This window comes from Gopherus evgoodei, chromosome 1 (assembly GCF_007399415.2).
Source record: "Gopherus evgoodei ecotype Sinaloan lineage chromosome 1, rGopEvg1_v1.p, whole genome shotgun sequence".
Lineage (NCBI taxonomy): Eukaryota > Metazoa > Chordata > Testudines > Testudinidae > Gopherus > Gopherus evgoodei.
In genome coordinates, this window is record NC_044322.1 from 23,464,634 (window position 1) to 23,488,450 (window position 23,817).

A 23,817-nucleotide genomic window follows, 5' to 3' on the forward strand; every position below is an offset into this window, starting at 1 on the left:
TATCAAATTCAAAATGTAGCATACTTGTTTATATACTTTCATAGGCCTGATGCTATCCCCATTGAAGTCTGTAGTAAAACTCCCATTTGCTGCAATGGGAGCAGGATCAGCCTGTGTGTGTCTTATGAATAAAATGTATTAAAGCATCAATCAGTCCCCTTTGTTGTGCGATGTGGAGATGTCATGTATGGAGTTCACATCTGTGGCAACTCACTTTGTAACCCTCTCATCCCTACTGCATTTTTTGAGCTCCTGGTACCAAGAACACACAGAAGCACTGAGTTATTTCATTATATTAACAATTCTAACCACTGCAGGATCAGGTTCCTTCATCAGAGGCCCTTAAATCATTGCATATTCTGACTTCATTCCTTTTCATAGTGCAAATGGAATTCTTGTTCTTTTTATGAATCTACCAAATAATTCATGATTGGCAAGAGAAGACTGGAAAATAAGTGTCACTGAGCTGGTAAATTAACTGCAGAATGCTCAGTGATGCCCTGCATTTAATCATGATTCTCTAGTAGCATAGCTGCTTGTAAATCCACTTCTTCTATATGGCACAGGGCGGGTGGGTGAATGCACTATTTTCTTCTATTATACTGCAAACATCCCATCTGTGAGGGAGGATGTTTCTCTTAAACAAAAATGCCACCAGGTATGAAACAGCAACGATAGTCCCCAAAGTGAGAAGCATGGTGAAGGTTTTAAAAGGGAACAGCTGGATGTAGACCCCATCCACAAGGGAGCAGCCTGGGTAGTGGATTACAGGGGGGATTTTCAGGGAAGGCTCCCCTGCCAGCAGCCTTAACAGGAACCCGAAGAAGAATCCAGCAGCTGAGCCATATGTGTTGGTGTTGGGAATGAAGAGGACGCAGAAGAGCTGAGGAAAGAGAAGGGCATACACCAGCTCACCACTCAGAAACCACAGATCATAAATAGAATGGGAGTAAAAAGCCAGGCCTGCAGCGGCTGCCCCAAAAACCACCATGGAGACCCTCATTATACAGACAACTTCTTTCTCCGTAGCCTGTAAAATAAGGGAGAATTGTTGTAGAAATCATTATTGGTTTATTTTTTAATCTCACCCTGAATCCAATCTCAAGTTTACAGTGATCATATAAATAATATCCAGATCCAAATTTTACAAATAGCTTCTGATGGGCCAAACCAAAATTCTAGATCCAAATACCTCTACGCGTAGGTGTGTTCAGAATCTGGATCCAGAACTAAATTCTTCAGCTGAAGTCTATTTGTAAGCATTACTAACCTGGGCTGGATCTGAATTAGAAAAACTCTACATTCAAACCTCGGGGCCATGTTCACTTTGAAAGACATCTTTGGAATTAGAGTAGCTAATAATAATAGAAAAATACATAGTAAAATAAATAGTAAGAACTTACTATCAAATACTGAAGCTAAGCAACATAGAGTATGTCTACACAGCAAAGGAAAACCTGTGCTTGGCCTGTGCCTGCTGACTCAAGCTCACGGGGCTCAGGCTGTGGGGCTGTTTCATTGTTGTGTAGACTTCCAGGCTCGGCCTGGAGGCTGAGCTCTGGGATCCTCCTACCCCACAGGGTCCTAGAACCCAGGCTCCAACCCGACCCTGAAAGTCTACACAGCAATAGAACAGCCCAGCAGCCCGGGCCCTGCAAGCCAAAGTTGGCTGGTACGGGCCAGCTGCGGGTGTCTAGTTTCTGTGTAGACATATCCATAATCAAAACATTTGCCATTTTGAGTTTACAGAACTTCTGCAAACTTCCGGTGTTTTTGCAAAACCCAGTTTGACTTTGGCAGCATGGGCTAGCCAGCTGACCACAGGAATGGGAAGCAGTAGCTCCTAGACTCTGTTACCACCTCTGACTTATATACCTTTACGGACTTGATGCTATCCCTATTGAAGTCTATAGTAAAACTCCCATTTGCTGCAATGGGAGCAGGATCAGACTCTCTGTGTTGTATCAATAACATACAGTCTGTTAAAGCATTAATCAGTCCCTGTTGTTGTGAAGTATAGAGGTGTGATCTATGAATTTCATCTTTGTTACAACATAATTTGTGACCTCTAACCACAGTTACATTTATGTTTCACAACACTTCTACTTAAATGTTCTTACTCCCATTTTAAAAGATGGGCGAACAAGGCTCCCAGAGGGCATAGCACGTATTTTTAATGGTTTTTAGGCATTGCCAGTCCTTAATTTGTGCCAGATCTCTAGGCTTGACAGTTCATAGCCCCAGCACCTCTGGGCTTGCTGCATCAATTATGAATGTAAAATAATTGCTTGAGACCCATCACCTAATTGCTTGAACCCTGGCACCTCTTTCTTTACAAATTAAGCACTGGGCATTGTTGTGCTCATTGTTGCAGTACCTAACCAAATCTCATTTTCTAACAGGATTTCAGCAATTAGGAGCCAAAATACCATTGACAGCCAATGGGATTAGACACTTAAGGGCCTTAATCATTTTTTAAAATTAGTTTAGGCTTCTAAATCAGTTGGGCCTTACAATGCTGAGTACAGCAATTGACTAAATACCTTTAAGAATCTGGGTCTAAATGACTTGGACAAGGTCACATATCCCAGTCATGACAGACAAGTATTCAAGTCTGGGGTCTCCGGGCTTCCAGCAGAGAGTAATGCTGTACTGGGGAGAGCAAATATCATGTGAAAATTCCAGTCTCCCTACATTTGACAAACAGTTGAAATTTTGGGAATCTGAAATCAGACACATGAAATGATGGCAAAAATTTTGAAAAGCTTTTCAGCAGTTTCTCCCCGCTATAAACACTAGTTATGAATCTGTTACCTGTTTCCTAAGAATTTTTCTGTAGATATTGTGTGCAAACATAGAGCTGGCAGAGAGAAGGGCTGAATCTGCGGAAGACATGACGGCAGCAGCAATAGCTCCCAGGCCGCCAATGGAAATGTAGGTTGGACAGAGATAATGCAACACTAATGGCAGTATCATGGCTGACTCTCCTCTCTCCACTGGTGTTGGAAGACCATAGCTCGTCTGGTTCCAGTCTTGAACACAGAACAATAAAAGGAAGTGAAGAATTAAATATTTAATTCATGCTTTTGTTGCCTTCAGAGCTGTATATCTACAAAGAGCCATCCTTGTGCAGATAAAAACTGTGTTCTAGTACTTAGATTAGGTTGTTTCCTGACTCCAGCTGGTGCTCAGTGTATGTGTATCAGTGATCATGTATCAGTATATGAGGAGAGATTAATAAGACTGGGGCTTTTCAGCTTGGAAAAGAGATGGCTAAGGGGGGATATGATAGAGGTCTATAAAATCATGACTGGTGTAGAGAAAGTAGGTAAGGCAGTGTTGGTTACTACTTCTCATAACAGAAGAACTAGGGGTCACCAAATGAAATTAATAGGCAGCAGGTTTAAAACAAATACAAGGAAATATTTTTTCACAAAATGCCCAGACAACCTGTAGAAGTCTTTGCCAGAGGATGTTGTGATGGCCAAGACCATAACAGGTTTCAAAAAAGAACTAGATAAATTAGATAAACTATTAGCCAGGATGGGAAGGGATGGTGTCCCTGGCCTCCATTTGCCAGAAGTTGGAATGAGTGACAGAGGATGGATCACTTGATGGTTAGCTGTTCTGTTCATTCCCTCTGGGGCACCTGGCAGCACTGGCCACTGTCAGAAGACAGGATACTTGGCTAGATGGACCTTTGATCTGACCCAATAGGGCTATTCTTATGTTCTTATGTCCTGAAGCACGAGAACTGAAAGTCCTTGGAAACCTAGCTAGAAAACATGTATATGTTGTTAACGCCAAACCCTAACACTAGTTTATGCATCAAATAAGGGGCACAATGGTTCAATACTGCTGGGTAAACTGGCAGTGAACTGAGTCAACCAGTTGGAGGGATGATTGGTCTAGTGTACAATGGAGAGTGCACAATGCGCCTGCAGGAGTGTCCCCTCTGCTACTTTCTGGGAATGGGGAACTGAGAGGTCTGTCCGCTCTCCAGACCTTGATTGCTCAGAGATGGGGTCTTTGCACTGATTTCTCTGATAGCTTTTGTCATAAACAGATAGCTAAGGGTTAACATCTCTTTCACCTGGAAAGAAGTAATCTGAACACCTGACCAGAGGACCAATCAGAAAACAGGATTTTTTCAACTCTGGGTGGAGGGAGTTTTGTGTCTGTGTTCTTTTTTTTCTGCCTGATGCTCTCTCAGCTATGAGGAGTGATTTCTATTTCCTGCTCTCTAATCTTCTGTTTCCAAGTTTTGAGTACGGAGATCATGTATTTACATGTCTATAGTTGCTGGAGTGTTTTGAATTGTATTCTTTTTGAATAAGGCTGTTTATTCATATTTCTTTTAAGCAATCGACCCTGTATTTGTCACCTTAATACAGAGAGACCATTTGTATGTAATTTTCTTTCTTTTATATAAAGCTTTCTTTTAAGACCTGTTAGAGTTTTCTTTAGTGGGGAACTTCAGGGAATTGGGTCTGCAGCTCACCAGGGAATTAGTGGGAGGAAGAAATCAGGGGGAGGTCTGTGTGGGCTAGATTTACTAGTCTGACTTTGCATTCCCTCTGGGTGAAGAGGAAAGTGCTTTTGTTTTCAGGACTGGAATTACAGAGGGTGGACTCCCTCTGCTTAGATTCACGGAGGTTGCTTCTGTGTATCTCTCCAGGAGCACCTGGAGGGGGGAAGGGAAAAGATTTATTTCCCTTTGTTGTAAGACTCAAGGGATTTGGGTCTTGGGGTCCCCAGGGAAGGTTTTTCAGGAGGACCAGAGTGCCCCAAAACACTCTAAATTTTTGGGTGGTGGCAGCAAGTACCAGGTCCAAGCTGGTAACTAAGCTTGGAGGTTTTCATGCTAACCCCCATATTTTGGACGCTAAGGTCCAAATCTGGGACTAAGGTTTGACAGCTTTAGCTCATAAATATCAAATCCTTTTCTGACTCTTACTAAGCTATTTACCTCCATAAGAGCTTGATCCTGCTCCACCTAGGGTGGTGGCGGTTTTTTGGAGGGGAAGGGAGAGGGAGTTGGGTTTTTGTTTTGTTTTATCACTGAACCTGTAAATTCCTTTGAGCGTTTTCTCCTCTGAACATGATCAATGACACTGATACAACTCAGTGAAGATTGTGAGTATAAAGCAGTGAGGAAAAATAAGTTTTATTGGTCTTTTTTTTTCTTTTTGCGCTCAAGTGTATGTATTGTACTGTGCACAGAATATAAATGTGGCAGCCCACTTCTTTACCTAACATAAAACATAAGGAAGACATTGATACTCTAATGGAGATCCCACAACTGAGATTTAAATATATATTAGGTACTTGAACACCTGAATCAGAAGCTGGAAGGCTCCAGCATTCTGATTTGGGCCCCTAAATAAATGGCCTGAATATAAAAAATGCTAAACAACCAGCAGCTCCCACTGATGTCAGTAAGAGCTACTAGATGCTCAGCACTGAAACCAGGCTGCTTTGTTAGGTGCCTAAATTAGGACAGTGGAGTCCTACCTTTAGGCCCCATTTTAATAATCTTGGCCACTGATTTTAAATCTTGAGCAAAAAGTACATTTCTTAAAACCATATGATTTAGTTTTACCTGTGGATGCTGCTACAGCCCCTATGAGCACAGAGGGGATGGCCATTAAAAAGCTCCCCAATCCAGAGAGATAGGAAATGAGCCTTGCTTGTCTTGGTGAGGAGGCTGAGAGAACTCGCTGGAAATAAATTTGCCACGGGATACTACCAAGAACCTGAAACGTTCAAATGTTAATGCAGTGAGACAACATTCCTTGCTTATTAGTATTACTTTATTTATTGGTAGGGCTAGTAGCACCTTCTGTTATCAAGGTTACCTAACACGTATCATTATAAGAGCTTAGTTTCAAGTTGCTTATACCTTTAACAAACTTCAACTGTTTGGGGTGAAATTTTTGCCTCCAGCTGATTTGTTTTTTTAAGTTTAGTCGGAATGGTCTAGCTGTTTCCTGAAAATGTGGGCACTGAAAAATGTCTTTTTTGTGACTCTTTCTTAGCGCCTTGATGCTTGGGAGCAGAAAGTTGAAATTTGGCAGGGCGGTGACCTTTGTTTCAGGGATGAGTCTTTTGCCAACTCTGTGGAACTCTGGCTTTGGAATGGATGATGAAACTATTCACCCGGTCCAATTTCCCACCCCACCAGCCCATCCAAGAAAGATTTCTTACCAGATATAAGAAGTCATCCAGCCACCTTCCAAGATATTCTGTTTGTACTTGCCCAGTCCAAGCGGCTTGGTAGGATTCCTGAGCAGCAGTGTAATAAATGTTTTCTGTTGCAGAGTTGAGCAGGGCAAATGGGACACAGATCCACTGGGATTAAAATGGAAACACTGAATCTCTTCACTAGCTTCCTCTCACTTCTATATTCTATTCAAGCTTCTTGGCCTTGCCTTTACTCTAATTTCCTCCTCTACCACTCCTGCCTTCTACAAGCATCTCAAGCTTGCTGCCTAACTGTCCCTTTTGCCTCCTTTTCCTGCTCATCCTCATTTCATGCCACCCTTTATTCCTGGTCCTGTATCTCATTCCCTCTTCTTTTTCCTAAGCATTTCCGTCAAGCTCATTCAAATTCCTTCTTGTTCTACAAGACCTTTCAGTGCCAGCTAGACTGATGTCTTGATTTTATAGGGACAGTCCCGATATTTGGGGCTTTGTCTTATATAAGTGCCTATGATCCCTCACCGCCTGTCCTGATTTTCACACCTGCTATCTAGTCACCCTAATGCCAGCCCAGTGTAATTCACTAATGCATTAAGGTTAAAACTTCACTCCATGTATCATATCCTCTATGTCAAGAATGTGGTATGTCAATGTTCAGTTATCAACAGGAAAAGCAGAGTCCATCAGAAAGGGCCACCATGTATGAATTATTATCACCATTGTAATGTTGGATAAACTCAGACACAGAGAAATTAAGCACATTCTCAGCTGAGCACCAGGCACAAAGGAGGTGCAAAGAGTCATTTGTTTGCCCCCATTCTTGGGCCCAGTCCTACATCTGCCTGGTCACATAGAAGTGTTGGACTGGAAGGGACCTCAAGAGTCTTCTAGTCCAGTCCCCTGCACTTAATGCAGGACTAAGTATTATCTAGACCAGTGTTTCCCAAACTTGGGATGCCACTTGGGTAGTGTAAGCCCTTGGCGGGCCGGGCCGGTGAGTTCACCTGCCACGTCCACAGGTCCGGCCGATCGCAGCTCCCACTGGCCGCGGTTCGCCGGTCCAGGCCAATGGGGGCTGCTGGAAGCAGGGCTGCCCGAGGGATGTACTGACCATCGCTTCCAGCAGCTCCCATTAGCCTGGAGCAGCGAACCAGGGCCAGTGGGAACCACGATTGGCCAGACCTGCGGATGGGACAGGTAAACAAACTGGCCCAGCCTGCCAGGGGCTTTCCCTACACAAGCGGCGTCCCAAATTTGGGAAACACTGATCTAGACCATCCCTGACAGGTGTTTGTCTAACCTACTCTTTAAAACTTCCAATGATGGAGATTTCACAACCTCCCTAGGCAATTTATTCCAGTGCTTAACCACCCTGACAGGAAGTTTTTCCTAATGTCCAACCTAAACCTCCCTTGCTGCAATTTAAGCCCATTGCTTCTAGTTCTATCCTCAAAGGTTAACAAGAATAAATTTCCTCCTCATCCTTGTAACAACCTTTTATGTACTTGAAAACTGTTACCATGTCCCCTTCTGAGTCTTCTCTTCTCTAGACTAAACAAATCCAATTTTTTCAATCTTCCCCCAGAGGTCATGTTTTCTAGAACTTTAATCTTTTTTGTTGCTCTTTTCTGGAGTTTCTCCAATTTGTTCACATCTTTCCTGAAATGTGGTGCCCAGAACTGGACCCAATACTCCAGTGAGGCCTAATCAATGCAGGCTAGACTGGAAGAATTACGTCTTGTGCCTTGCATCGTGTAGTTAAAAGCGTGGTTGCTTTATTTAAATTAATTGGCGTTTTTGGATAGCCATCTTCTTGGGTTTTGTTTATTTCCAGCGAAGATAATTATGGGCTAGATTGTGCAATCTTTACTCAAATGGAATAGCATTTACTCATGTGAATAGATAATAGACTACACCCATGAGTAAGTGCTACTCAACCTAAGTAAAAGTTGAAAAACTGGCTTTATGTAGACTGGGGGCCTTTTTGTTTTTACACCTAAAGTAGAGCTTTGGAGTCTGAGACCAGTGTCAATGGCCCTACTTTGGACTGAGACTGGTGAAAATGTGAGAGGAATTTTCACTCTCATCTTTAGTTATGCAATATTGAGAAAATTGACAACACAGAAATGCATTGAACTTACCAGGCTGAGCATAATAAAAATCAGCTGTATCACATCTGTGTATGCAACTGAATACAGCCCTCCCAGTAAAGTGTAGAGTATAACAGTGCATGCCGATATGATGATGGCCAAATAGCCTCCGATATCCAAAATGACCCTCATTGTTGCCCCTGCAGACAAAGACAGTTTTGAACAATCATAACAGGTTTTATATGTGCAAGTTTCTTATTATACAAATAAGTGGTTAAATGATACCAGTGGCAATGTAGTCTAGTGGTTAGTGCACCTGGCTAGAAGCCAATGATTCCGGAGTTTTATTTCTTGTGCTACCACCAATTTACTTTGTGACCTTGGCCATGTCACTTCCACTCTCTGCACTTCAGTCCCTATTTATAATATCAAGATGATAATAAATACACAGCATTACCTCGTACTATGGAAATGTGAATTTTATATTTCCATCAGTTTTACTTTAAACATGCACAAGAAACATTAGGAAAGGGAATAAACAATATATTTTCATGAATGAGCGATGAACACATAATCCACAAAAGGTGATATAAAGCAGAGCTATCCAGGGTTGTCTTTCCCTCGTTCTCTGTGTTTTGCTACATCATCTTTCTATCAAATACAACAGCAGAGCAAATATATTTACCTAATGAAGCAAGAATAGCTGCAAACCAGAATATATCTCCTATTAATGGTGGAATAAAGAGAAGGCTTCCAATCATGTTCCCGTATGTTTCTTGGAGAGGATCCATCATTGTCACATAATTTTTGGATCTCATTGGATTTACAAAGAAGAGGCCACCTATCAAAAATGATAATATTGTCATTGAATTTTATACAGTCTCCTAAGCAATTGTCAGAACTGTCTTGTTCTAAATGACATCTGTATTAAAGCCAGCATTAGTCAATGTTCACTGGTCACATTGCAATTACTTGCTAATGTTCCCCATTAAAATGTCTGTCAGCTGATCTCCTCCACAATTAATTAAATATCCACATTTACCAAGCTTTTTAAAGTGAATTTCTCATGAATAACCATCTCCTTCAGGCAATGCGAGGCCCTAAAGAGTTTTCACTGTAAAGGGTCTTACATTATGTGAAAAAAATGTGCTTTGGCATGGGTGAGTGACCCTCTGACTCAGGGAGGCTAGCCCCTGCCCGATGCCCTGCTGGTTCCCAGAGTCCCACCCTCCCCATGACTGCCAGCCCCTCCCCCCAGCCCCTGAGCGCTCCCAAGCACAGAGTGGACAGTCCCAGCTCTGACATCCTTCCCCCCCAGCACCGGGCAGTGCTGCCCAAGTGCCCGGGGCCCCCTCAGTGCTGGGTGGCCCCAACCACCCCACTTCCCGGCCATGGCCACCCTAGCCCCAGCCCCAGCCCCAGCCCCAGCATGCTTCCCTGAAGACGAGTGACCAGCTGGGCTGGGGTGAAGGGAGAAGGACGAGGGCGAACAGGAGGGGGCTGTCTGGGTGGAGTGTGGTCAGGGCCACGCCAGGCTGTTTGGGGAGGCACAGCCTTCCCCTGCTTATGCTACCCACTTTGGTCAATAGAAGGCAATAGGTTTGTCCTTGATTTTGTGAATGCTAGATGCCATGCAATGTACTGAGATAAATGCTGCCCTCAGTTACATACAGTGAAACCTGCAGCTCCCCTATGCCTCATCCAGAATTAAATTATCTTGTTTTTAATGTCAGCATCTCATGAACTGAGCCCAGTCCTACACTCCTTCCTCATATCAACAATCCTAACTCAAACAAGTAGTTCCATTAAAATTGATGAATGTTTGTAGTGCCAAATCCTGATGCCTACAGACTGCTTGTCTGGGGATTACTGACATGGGGAAGGGGTGCTGGATTGGACTTGCAGTCTCTGAATGGGGCTTCTTGTGTTGGTAAGGATTACTCACATGAGAAAGGGTTGCCGTGCCCATAGGCTACTGCTTTAGGGCCTGATTGAAATAGAAATTAATGGGCATCTTTCCATTGACATCAATGGGCTTTGGCTCATGCTCACAGTTCTCTTCACATGACAGATATTTCCCAGTGTAAGAGCAGCTCTTCCTTGTCTCTACTTGTAGGATTCTGCTAAATTCCTACTACACACTTCCAGGGAAAACTGCCCCCAAATGGCACTGTTGCACACCCATTACTCCAGCTTTATGTGATGGGCTGGTGTATGGCTGTATCTAATTGTGACCTGCCCTTGACATTGTAACTGCCATTTTGAAGAATGTGATTTGCATTTGTAATGTGTAGTTGTGCCTGCCTAGAGATGCCAAGGACAGACCAAGGTAGCTTCTTGTAATGCAGGGCGCCTCCCTGAAGCAACTAACACAAGAGTCATCAATGGTGCTTGTCAGAACAATGGATTTGCTGAAACCCGTGGCCAGGCTAAAGGAAACTGGTTCTCCCAGTTTGTCTCCCAGGGGAGTAGGACTTCAACCACCTGACTGAGATGATGAAGCTGGTCAGTAGATAGCATGACAAAGGAGACTTAAACCTTATTTAAAGGCAAGATCTGCTCTTGGTTCTCAGTCTCTTGCTGGACAACAGAGACTGCAGAAAGTAAAGGGCCCATGGGGCCTAACTGCTGGACACATGGACTAGGCCTAAGGACTCACAAGAAGGGATGAGCAGAGACACAGGGGAAAGAACATTCAGGCACCTGTTGTTTTCCTAGAGATATGTAACTCTTGTATATTTTGTCAGCAATGGCTACTGTGATTTTAAAAACTCCAGAGCAAAGCCTGTGTTCCTTACTTTATCTGCCATGTGTCCCCAAAGAGTTAAATTACAATCCAGGGCACCCACAAAGGGGACCAGACAAGAGGTCTGCACCCAGTAGTGGGCCTTAGGGTATGTCTACCCAGCAGTGTAAGCCTAGGTTTGAGCCTGGGCTCAACTCTAACTCCCTTTGCGTCCACACACCAATTGTGCTAACCTAGGGCTCGGACCTAGGATCCCAGGATCCTGCAGGGCTGGAGGGTTGGAGCCGATGTTAAGGTGGCACTGGGACCTGGGGTTCGAGCCCTATTGCTTTCTTATTTACATGGGGTCCCAGCTTGACTTGGATCCTGGAAGTCCTCCGGATGTATCCCAGAGTTCCTTGGGGCAACTTCCTTAGTCTTCTCTATGCCGATGATCTGTGATGCCATCTGTTGCACTCTATTGCAAATGGAAGCTGCACCTCCCTTTGCAAATGGCAGCAGGTCAAATCAGAGGGTAACCCATTGTCTACTGAACATGCAACCCTAGGGAAGGCGGGGGCCCTTGAGAGCAGAACAAGGATCAAGCGACTGCCTTGCAGGGAGAGGGGAGAGCAGAGCTCCCAGCTCAGCATGCCCTGGGGGCAGATGACCCCTATTACCCTGACCGCTTCCCCTCCCTGCAGGGCTGCTGCGTGGTCTCCAGTCCACTCTCTGGTCCCCTGGGCGCTGCATGTGCAGAGTGTGCAGGCAGTGTGTGCTGTCAGGGCAGTAAGTGGGAGCCAGCTGCAAAACTTCCCCACAGTCTCACAGGGATCTCTTATCCTGTCTCCCAGGATGCATCGGGGCAGGGATGAGGGATCCTGGGAGGTGCTGAAGCACATGGTATCCCAAGCCCTGGGGATGCACTTCACTGCTCTGCTGCCAGCGAGGCTGGAGTGTTTTTCCTCTGAAACCTGTCTTTTATGTGAAACTTCAAAACAAACAGACAAAAGTAAATAAAAAAATAGCCAAACAAAAACACCTTCACTGAACATCCTATTTTAGAAATTAAGAATTGCAAAGTTTCACTTTCATAGTTTGACAGCGAGAGCCTGATGTGCTAATTCTCCTCAGAACAGGCGCACATGGGCATTTTCCTGCTAAAGTGACTCAGCCTAGAGGTGGGCAGCCTAGTTGTCTGGTTAGATGGTAGGTCAGTGTAAAGCCTTCTCAATCGCCAGTCATTCTATTGAGACAGCCGCCAAAGGAGCTAATTATGCAGCTTATGTACTCATGTGATCCTTATGGGCACCTGTGTCCCATCAATAACTCTGTTTCCACAGTTAGGAAACAGCATGGGCGAGTTTTCTCACGGTGCAACACATTCTTAGGCCTAGAGTGTCGACACTGGCGTGTGTGTGTGTGTGTGTGTGTGTGTGTGTGTGTGTGTGTGTGTGTGTAACCCACACACCTCCTGGGTGTGGTGTTCTGTCCCATCTAGTGGCACCAAGACCACTTAGATTAATGAGTCTGCTCTACATCCTTAGCTAAGGGCCATAAGGGCCAACCAGGGTCTGTCAATGTTACAAGTGTGCGCACCAGGGGTTAGAAAATCCTTAACCTAGGGTTAAAATGCATTATAAAAGCTAAAGCCCAAGGTTGAGTCAGGTCAACTTGAGTCCCATTAATCTTAGGCTTACATTGCTGTGTACACATACCCTGAGAGACCCAGAGTTAGAGGCCGTGGCTGGATGCTGACCAGATCCAGCTGGCTTGGAAGCACATGGGCTCCAAAATAGGTACAATTACAGCTGACTAGTGACTGTGCACTAAGGGACTTGGCTAGGTCTTCTGTAACAAACATGCATTGAGATTAAAGGTGTTAGGAGACTGTATTTTGGTGGGGAAATCATGCTGATACTTTTTAGCTCCACCAACATTTCAAAGAAAGAAATACATTCTGCTGAGGGCCTGATTTTCCTACTGCCAAAAGGATATTGGAGAAAAACAGTATTCACAGAATATCACATGCAAGCAAAACACACAAGTAAGATTATTTTGCTGTAGAATGTCTCATGCAGGTGAATCTCTGCTCTTTCACAGAGCCCCATTGAGTCCTGCATTTTAGGCCCTGATCCTACAATTATTAATCCCTTAAATTTTCATCCTGAATTTATTGTATGCATGCAGAATAGTCCAATAAAGGCCAATGATATCACTTTTTGAATGTCCAGTATCTGATACTTCATTCAGAATAATTTAAACAGCTCTGAGTATTTGACAGTTACCTGAGTGTAGAATATGTAATATGTCAAATGTATATTGTAAGTGTTGGGACATGTGAAAAGATACCTGCTTGTCTGGCAGGGAAGTAGAACAGCCAGGTGAAAAGCTGAACCAGCACATCAATCAGATGAACAACTGGTCCGCGATTCAATCAGGAGAACATTTTGGTCAACAACCTCATCAGGTAAACAACTGAGTTAGCAAACTAATCTTAGTGTTAGGCAGAAACGTGTTTATATCTATAATGACTGATTTTGTAACAATGTATTTAAGGTGAGCATCTGAATGTGGGTATGCGCTTGCATTTAGCCTTGTGCTGTGCCCTGTTCCCGTGCACTGATCACTCACTGAATCAGCAAATAAACTACATACTTCTTCAGCTCAAGAGTCTCTCTGTGAACTTGTGTGTTCTGGGTAGCAGGAAAAAGACCCAGTCAACACTGGAAGAGGATGGAATTTTTAGATCCATAACACTGGATTAAAAAAAAAAAGATTTATAACATGCTTTTTTTTACCAATAACAAGGGACAAAGCAAATCCTATTGGTGCCTGGACCCACACTAGTCCTCTTGTGGGAAGATAGACAGTTTCAGCTGTACCATTGATATATACTCCTCCGACCCATGTTGCTGGAAAAAAAAAGGGGTGGGGGGAAATAGTGATGAGACATCTATTGACATACTACTCTCATAAAACATGCTGAAAAATACAGGGCCAGACTGTGAACCCTCTATTCACACTGTTGAGTGTTTACGCACACTCACATTTACTCCAATGGCACTATTTCTGGAATAAGGTACTACACAATGTGGATAGGATAATCAGAATCTGACCCTAAAGGCTAGTTTACACTACACAGGTTCTGTGGATACAGCTGTACTGGTACAGTTATACTGGCAAAAGCCCCCACAGGGGATGCAGTGTAGACTGACAGGAGTTTTTCTGCCTTGGTAGTAACATCACCTTCCTGGATGACATTAGCTATGCAACAGAAGCACTCTGGTGTCAGCATAGCTGAATCTATTCTGGGGATTTTGCCAGCATAGCTGTGTTGGCTGGGGGATGAGGTTTTTTTACACCCCTGTCTGACATAGTTATTCTGACAAAACATTGCAATGTAGACCTGACCTGAGTACAATTCTGGAGAGGCAATATTCAAAAGTGAATAGCCACATTTGCATGGGAAAACTCATTAATGTTCAGAATATTTCTAGGCAATTTGAGTAGGTTTATTTTTATTTCTATTTTTGTAAATGCTAGACACTGGCTGGAGCAGATAGCAAGAGCAAATAGTGTTACATTTATTGTTCCTTAATGATTTATAGAACATAATTCCCATGTATCATGGTGCTTTACTATAGTAAATGTGTGCTTAAGAAAATAAATCACTTAAAACAAGTCAAGCACATATTGCATTCAAAAAAGCGAGTCTTCAGCTTGACTTAAACCAAGCAAATCTGTTGGCCAGACAAATGTCACTTGGGACTACATTTCCCTAATGACAGGTAAGAGGGACAAATCTCTGGCAATGGGAAAACACAAAAGAAATAGAGTGTCAGAAGCATAGTATGTAAATGCCTTAAAGAACTATATATAAATCCTTCTTTATAGGCAGATCCTGATAGACTTACTCATGACGAGTGGCACCGTATCCCACATAACAAGTAAGGTATTCAACACGAGTGAAGGTAGAAGAATCTGGTCCTAAATTAGAACCATATTCTATCCTTTTGAGTAGTATCGTATTCCTCAGGGAGTCCCACTAATTTAAGTGGGACTACTCAAGGCATTAGGGACTGCTCAGTGTGAGTAGGGCTGGCACAATCTGGTCCATAATGCTAATAAAACTTTAATTCCATATCCCAGACCTAAAAGAGCAGATTTATGTTGTGAATGAGAAAAACTCAACCTGAAGATTTTAATAAGATAAAAGAATTTCCTTTAAGAACACTTACCAGTTGCAGTGAATAATCCAATGAAAAAATTCATGTTCCTGCCCCCCACTATGATCATCTCACTTGGTTTCCCTTTCTTCCGGTCCTTTTTGCTTTTCCAAGAAGCCCAAATTCCAATGGCAAAAGTTATTGCATAAAACACAATCAAAGCTACCAAGCCAGGTATATTCAGAGCCATTTTCTGCAGTTTATTTTGGATCACAGAGATAAATATGGATTCAGTAGTATTCACACACTACCAAAAAGAATTATGAGCCAAATTTTTGGTCAAGTTACTGGATATTATATCTCTGTCTTTCAGTCTCCACCCTTCTTGAGGAAATATCCAATCCTGCCTTCTGGGTGGAAGTAGGGTGGGGTAGATAAGGGATTGGGACTAAGGCAAATCAGCATTTATGTGTTGTATAATGTCAATTTGATATTAATGAGGGGAAATGTAATATTTTGTATGATATGCATTGGCATGTGAATAATCAGTATCCATTTTGCTTGGTTCTAGTTATGAGGTCAGCATATATGTGGATGAGAATCTCATCTGAACAAAGTTGACTGAAATTAAAAAAAAATCATTATAATAAAAAGAAATTCAGGAAAGAAAAAAATCGGTGATCAACTGAATGACTAGCATTCCCTTATTCAAATCAAGCTCACATCAGTTTCATTGCTAAAGGCAGGCAGGGGTGCAGACAGTGTTGTATTGTACCATAAAACAACAGGTAACACATTTGTTTCTCTGGAGACTGTATGTAACAAACTCCTGTTAGAATGTTTCTCAAGTAATTAGAAAGAGAAATCTTTCTTTGATCAATTTAAGAAACTGTCCTTCAAACAGATAAACTTCCAATAGGAAGCCCTTACATGGTAGGATGTGAGTAATTTATATAGTTTAGATGTCAGCATTTTGGCTGATCTATGGCTGAAATCCTGCTCTGGGCAGTAGACTTTCAGTCTTTCTCCTTCTGTCCATTGAGATATGCTCCTTGATGCCAGGTAACATGTTCCTTCTTTGGGGTAGTGGGCGCATGTTCTTTGCTGTGCCTCTCCTGAACACCAGAATTTATCCTAGAAATAGATCCTTGATGGTAAATCAAAGATTGTTCCTTGAACAGTCCTTCATTTGCATGCTAAGCTTAACAGTTTCTTCTAAACGCCACCTCATGCAGAGATCAAGAGGCAACAATTTCGTGAAACTTACATGGCACAGCTCAAAGATGACCTTTAGTTTAACAACACACACTAAGAACTAACGTACATTGATTGTGACTGTGGAGAGTCTTGAAGAGAAAGACCTGAGGAGAACCTTGATTTTTTTTGTTTTTTTTTATTACAGCATTCTGTAAATGGTCCATCGGCAATCCCTCTGTGTACAGTGTTCTCAAAACATTCTGGAAGCAGTATGAAGCTGTCCTGATAGCACTGATAGCAGAATGAAGGCCAGTTCAAGGCCCTTCATGCTACTGTGTTTGTGGCCCAAAAATCTTAATCTAACAGCAAATATTTTGTTTGAGTGAGAGACGTGTTCAAAGTGCAATTATATGAGGTTTTTAACAAAACAGATGAATCTGACATCAAACTGTAATATGAAAAATTCATTAGAAATAGCAGAGGAAGCAAGATTTGTGTGAACTTTGCTTCAATCTGACAGGGGGATTTGTACAAATAAAAGTAGTGTGGTTGTTTTCATTTAAAAAAGAAAAAGCCTCATGGCCAAACTCTGATACCTTTTCTTAGGCTGAATAGTACTGTTGTCTTTTAGTGATCTTATTAAAATCTGGTACTATTCAGCCTGAATAAGAGTATCAGAATTTGGCCCTAAATGTGTAGATATAAAAAGCTAGATGAGAAATACTGTACATTTTAAATATACATTTTCAGTGTGGTATGTTAGTAAGAGGCACTAACTTTCACCTTCATCATAGCATCTGCAAAGTCCTAGAAAGTGAAACTGTTACAGGTAATGAATAGCAGGGTGAATCTGGGCTGTCTTCTCTTGCTTACTGAGTAGAGTTTTTCTTGCTGTGAAGAATTTTCATGTTACTTTTTGGATAAGTCCCCAAGATCCAGCCTGTGTGGGCATTAGATCTAAATTCAGTGTCAAGAAATTGTATTTGTTGCATTTAAACATAACTTCTAGATTCATTCCAAGGCCAGAAGGGACCATTCTGATCATCTAGTCTGACCTGCTGCATGACAATATCTTTTAGAAAAACATCCAATTATGATTTAAAACTGGTCAGTGATGGAGAACCCACCACGACCATTGATAAGTTGTTCCAATGGTTAATTACTCTCACTTTTTAAAATGTATACCTTATTGCCAGTCCAAATTTGTCTAGCTTCAGCTTCTAGCCATTAAATCATGTGATACCTTTTTCTGTTAGATTTAAGAGTCCATTATTAAATATTTGCTCCCCATGGAGGTAGTTATAGACTATAATCAAGTGACCCTTTAATCTTCTCTTTGTTAAGCTAAATAGATTGAGTTCCTTTAGTCTATCACTATTAAGTGTTGTTTTCTAATTCTTTGTTCTTTATTCTGGCTCTTCTCTGAACCTTCCCCAGTTTGTCACAGCGGTTGCACTACTGCCAAATACAGAGGTAAAATAACCTGGGAGCTGAATCCATATCCTTCCTATATGGTAAAAGCCAGCAAGACTGAGACTTGCTGCTGGAGAAGATTTTTGTCAGAGCTCATTTAAAAATGTTTCCTCAATCCTGGAAAACACTGAAAAATGGGGAAAAAAAAAGTCTAAATTTTCCATGGACATTTTTGTGTGTGCAAATTTTAATACTCAAAAACTTTGGCCAAAACTGAAATATTTTGATTTAGAAATGCGGTCACAGTACTTCATGGGAGCTGTAGTCTGTGTGCCTCAAGCTCCTGTTCTCTATGAGCTGTTCACCATGATTCCCTTCTTGGAGAGGGAGTCAGAGAATTAGCCTGGCTGTGTGGCAAACAGTCAGCACCAGGCAGGGGCTGAGCGAACAGTTTAATATTAGCAGACCCAGGCCCTGGATCAGGGCGGGCAACAAACAGTCAGTAGCTCAGGCCCTCAGGAAGGGGCTGAGCAAACAGTTCAATATCAGGCCCAAGCCCTGGATCAGGGCGGGGCAACATTCAGGAACAAACAAATAACCTGGGAGGGGGGGAGACTGCCACCTGCACATTGGGTGGCACACTGGGGGGCAGGGGGAGATGCAGGCCCTCCCACTCCACTGCGTCCCAGCCCGGGGCCCTAGCAGAGGCCGAAGACCCGCTGCTGTGTCAGTGGGGATCCTGGCCGCAACACACCCACATCAGCTTTGGGTGTGCTACAGCCAGATTAGGTTCAGCTGCCCCCGGGCTAGTTCCTACCTCCCCCTCTAGAGGTACCTGCGTCTGGATGGAGTCTTCTAAGGAATCAAGCACCACGGGCTCCTCTGGGTACCCGGAGAGCGGCAGGCTTAGCAGCTCCTCTGGGAACTTGCCACAGGCAGTTTTACCAGCTTCTCCGGGGTCTGGTCGGCATCTGGCCAGTCCTTGGGTCAGCCTCAAACTGCATGAGTCTTCCAATCGGGAGCTAAGCCACAGGGGTCTGGCTTCTCCGGTGGCCACGCCTCTAGTGAGGTCTGGGATTGGGCTTTTGTACTTCCTGTCCTGCACCCTGACCTCTGGAGGGTGGGCGCAAGCTCCACTGGCTCTGTCCACTTTGGCATCCGGAGGGGCTCGTACCCCTCCAGGGTGGCAGGGAACCAGGCCACCTCACTACAGCTTTATAATAGGTGAAGGTTTCTAACCATCAGAGGAGTGAAGTTGTGGAACAACCTTCCAAGGGGATCAGTGGGGAAAAAAAACCTAACTGGCTTCAAGACTGAGCTTGATAAGTTTATGGAGGGGATGGTACAATTGCCTGCCATGGCATGTAGCCAATCTGTGAGTGCTAGCAGCAAATATCTCCAATGGCCAATGATGGAACACTAGATGGGAAGGTCTCTGAGTTACTACAGAGAATTCTTGCCCAGGTGTCTGGCTGGTCCATGAATCTGAAAAGGTAACAGCTGCAATAGTCCATACGTCTTGTATCCAGTTTAATGCTAACATCATTCCCATCAACCCAGCTGTCATAATGGTTACCAAATTAGTTATTATTTTAGATTTCTTAACTCCCGTCTCAGGGATACAAAAGGCTGATCCCACTCTACCAGTTTTTTCATCTTTAGATCTATCAGTGTATAGTCATCAATGGTGGCTCTGTTACTGTATTCACTCTCGTACACTTTATCTGTTATATAGGATGACTCTTTCTTTCCATTTATTTTATTATATAATTCTAAATCCACATCCAGAGGGACAATTTTCCCAATATAATTTACTGCATCACAATCATAGATTTTAATCTCTTCTAGTTCTTCCTTTTCACTTAACTCTTTTACCCACATTTTAACCCTAAGGGCATGAAGGAGTTTATTGGATTGAGTGAAATGTTGTCTGCTTTATTCCCAAGATTCCTTGTATATTTGTCCAGTGTTCTTATCTGCACTATTTCCCTTCACTTCAGTCCGAAGTGTCAGATCTGACATTTTCATTCTTAAATTTCCCCAGAAGCTACCTACATTACACCCAGAGGTGTCCTAAGAAATGTACTACCTGCAATTCATAGCTCTTAAGCTTGAACTGACTCTAACTTTTTAAGCTCCAATCCAGATGCAGAACTCAATGCTTGACACCCATAATCTATGACTGATCTTATTAACGCTCTATCTAACATCATCAGGACTTTCTTATCTGCTACCAGCAATACTTTTAAGCAGATTAATTCTATCTTTACCTTTGTTTATAAAACTTTCTATATGGCCCTTCCAAGTAAGTTTATTATCAAATCATATACCCCAAAATTTAAAACTGCGTGCACCTGTTCTCCATAAATATATAAATACACCCATCTTTAATCTTTCTGCTAGTAAAGTTCATTGCCTTTGTTTTAGCCTCTCTGGGTCTCTTTCTCACCTGGTCTCCTATAGGCCACAGGTGCTGCCCTGCCCACTTATTTGGCCCATCTGGGAGCACCTGAACTGGAACAAGAGAGCGAGCCCAGTTTCATATAATGGATCAGCTACTCAGTTACAGGCCTGAGCTTTAGACACACGCAAACCCCAGGGGACTGTGTTCTTACTCAGTCCCCGAGCTCCCTTTGGAGACAATTACAGCCAAGGTTCCCTTCAGGATCTAGGGCAACCAGACAGCAAATGTGAAAATTTGGGACAGGGGGTGAGGGATAATAGATGCCTACATAAAAAAAAGCTCTGAATATCGTGACTGTCCCTTTAAAATTGGGAGATCTGGTCACCCTAGCACAAATCAAACTAGAAAATACCTTTAGAATAATATTTAATATTTACAGATATTCATAAAACAAATGATCTCAGGGTGGATAAGACAAACAAATAGTGATTTACATAAGCACATACACGTTACATTAAACACCTCTAACGCAGGAGAACTTGTAACAAAGAGATTACAGAAATACACTTCGCTTTTCTTACTTATGCTAGAGATCAGACATGTCAGTTTCTTTCTCTGAGTGCTGGCACAAGCAGGGCTGACTTGAGCATAGAGACGGTCACCGGGCAGCAAAACCTTCAGTGACTGTTTATGTGACCTGATCAGGATGGATGTTTTAGGCTTGTTAAGGTCAGCAGAACCCCTGGAGTTGGCACATGTCTGCTGGATTCTCTCTCTCACACTCTGAATACATGCTTGTGTAATCATTGATCTGCCTCCCTAACCCCTTTGTGTGAGGGAATTGTTTGGGTTTTGATTGATCTCCTGGCTACACCAGTTCTTAATAATGACATTGCACTCGGAGTTGTCCGAGGTCATAGAAATGGTCTTCAACAGCCAGGTGGATTCTGGCTATCTGAATCGAGGGGCTGCCATCTTCCCTTTGATGTCTGGTTGCCTGGCTCTCACAGACTATTCCTGGGCTGGGAGAAGAGCTGGTCAAATAAGCCACAAAGTAGTTGGCATATATTGTTGTGAATAAAAGTGTTGGGTTTGGTTCACAGTCATGTACAGGGCCGTAATATTAATAATTCTCAAGTATTTGAGTGGCTACTGGGAATTCATGTAAACTTCATGATTGCTGAAGGTTTCAGAAATATGCCTGTAATGCACTGGCTGTGGTGTGTGTTTGTGCCTTCCTCTAATAGCTGACCCCAGTAATTATAACAGCCTCCTGCATACTCACAGCTGAAGGAGTTACTCCGTCAGGTAAAATGGTAGAGCCTGTGGATTTGGTGCTAAAAGACCTAGGTTTCATCCCCACTAGGGTTGCCAACTGTCTAATTGCACAAACCCAAACACCCTTGCCCTGTCCCCTTCCCCGCCCCTTCTCTGAGGCCACACCCCCACTCACTCCATTCCCCCCTCCCTCTGTTGCTCACTCTCCCCCACCCTCAATCACTTTCACCAGGTTGGGGTGCAGAGGAGGTGCAGGCTCTGGGAGGGAGTTTGGGTACAGGAGGGGGTGAAGGGTATAAGCTCTGGGAGGGAGTTTGGGTGCGGGGTGCAGGCTCTTGGCTGGGGCAGGGGGTTGGGGTGTGAGAGGTGGTGATGGGTGTGGGCAGCGCTTACCTTGGGCAGCTCCCAAAATTGACCAGCAAATCTCTCTAGCAGCAGCTTTTAGTTGGGGATGGGGGCAGGGAGGCTCTGTGCACTGCCCCACCCGCAGGCACTGGCTCCGCAGCTCCCATTGGCTGCAGTTCCCAGCCAATGGGAACTGCAAGGTAGGCGCTTGGGGTGGGGGCAGCGTGCGGAGACCCCTTGCCCCACCCCTGGGTACAGTAATGACTCAGGGGCCTCAGGTACATGCTGGCTGCTTCCGGAAGCAGTGTGGGGCCAGGGCAGGCAGGGAGCCTACCTTAGCCCTGCTGCGCCACCAAACTTTTAGCACCTAAAATCTCCTGGTTTGGCTTCAGTAGCTTCCAGGAGATAGAGCCTGATTCTGGGAGGCTCACGGCGAGACTGGGAGGGTTGGCAACCCTACTCCCCACTAGTGACCACAGTTCTGTATATTCATCAGAACATTAGAAATGTTTTTTTCATCAGCTCTTCTCCTCCTGTTTAAAAAGTTTCAATCATCCAATAAGGGAGTAGAAATGATACCATCTGACATAAGTGACCAGTCCTAGTAGATTGCTCATGAATATCCGATAGGCTGGAAATTTGTTTGCCTAAACTACTTGACAAATACATATGAATAATGAATAAAGCGACAGGAATCGGGTTCAGCACAGGAATAATTTGCAAACAGAAGAAAAGGGTAAATTTGCAAAGAAATTGTATTCACAATGAATAATTTGCCCAGTTCTGACAGAGTCTAGGTTCCCTTGTTAACAGAGTTAATGTTTTTCCTACAGGCTCAGTAGAGTGTGTTAGTGATTGTTTTATCCTTCCTGCTTGCTGTGATACAATGTAAGAGATTATAGTGTTTTACGAAGAGTTGTCTAATTAGTTATTGTTTCTTTACATGAGTTTCAAAGCAGCTTTTCCTTGAAAACGCTTTTCCAATAAGTTCCCCCAAGTTTTACTGTCACAGCTACACATACAAAGCAGTTCCCCTGTGCCAAAGCTTCTGCCTCAACCATATTCAAGATAGGCTTTTCCCTAGCATCTCCCTTCTTTGCAACCAAACTCTTAGCAGCAAGCCACCTGTTCACTTACTTTGCTTCCACTGCAGAAACTCATTTGAAGAAACAGCATCTAATGAGGCAGCTCTTCATAACAGAGTATAACCTGTTCCAGCCAGTTAATTTCTGGTTTCCTTGGGAGGTGGGGAGAAATAGCATTAGGTAGGAGGCTAGTTGGGGTAGAGTGGGTGCAGGGTTGTCAGGTGGGTAATGATTGGCTGTGTCAGAGCTGGAGTGATGGAGGAGGATGAGTCTAGGAGCTGGAGCAGACAGAAGCCAGAGCAGAGGAGTAGGCAGAAAGAGGAGAGTAGGAGTAGTTGATAGTAGATGCTGCTGCTGTAGGAGCAAGAAAAGCAGGCAGGCAGTAGTGAAGCAAGCAGCATTTAGGGCATCATGTCTGGAGGGTTGAGTAGTGCAAGGAAAGGGGGAATCAGTGGCTTAAAGTCAGGCTAGGGTCAGGGCAGCTGGCCTAGGAGAGGACCTTCATGACAGCTTGTGTAGGATGGGGCAGACACATGGACCTGCGTGAAGAGGCAGGGGTGGGTGAAAGTAGCTGGTTGCTAGCAGGTTCTGTCTGCGTAAACTAATGGCTGCAGCACAGTGGCTGTGAACCATTTGGTCGCACACTGGCTGTGAAGCACTGCTGCAGTGCTAGGAACAAAGGCCTGAATTCTCAGTTACCCTATGGCCCCTTAGTGTAACTGAGAATCAGGCTCAAAGGGTTTAAATACACTAGAAGCACATTCATACAGGTCACTGTACAGCAGCTGCACATTTCTCAGGACATGACAATGAGCAACCCATTTAAACTGTTAAATGTGAGATAATCTGCAGTGCGTTTTTATGCAGTGAAAGGACAAAATTTACACAATTTAGCCAAAGAAAGCACCAC

General features: G+C 43.5%; 1 protein-coding gene across 1 annotated transcript; it reads right to left on the reverse strand.

Moving 5' to 3' along the window:
• Positions 1-517: 517 nt before the first annotated feature.
• Positions 518-17,382, reverse strand: LOC115650160 (high-affinity choline transporter 1-like). Its single transcript, XM_030559652.1, has 8 exons — positions 15,258-17,382; positions 13,818-13,931; positions 8,977-9,132; positions 8,343-8,491; positions 6,208-6,351; positions 5,603-5,756; positions 2,815-3,032; positions 518-1,030 (listed from the first exon to the last, which is right to left on the reverse strand). Exons 1-8 carry the CDS (start codon positions 15,433-15,435, stop codon positions 554-556), a joined length of 1,590 nt encoding a protein of 529 aa, XP_030415512.1. The 5' UTR covers positions 15,436-17,382; the 3' UTR covers positions 518-553.
• Positions 17,383-23,817: the final 6,435 nt, after the last annotated feature.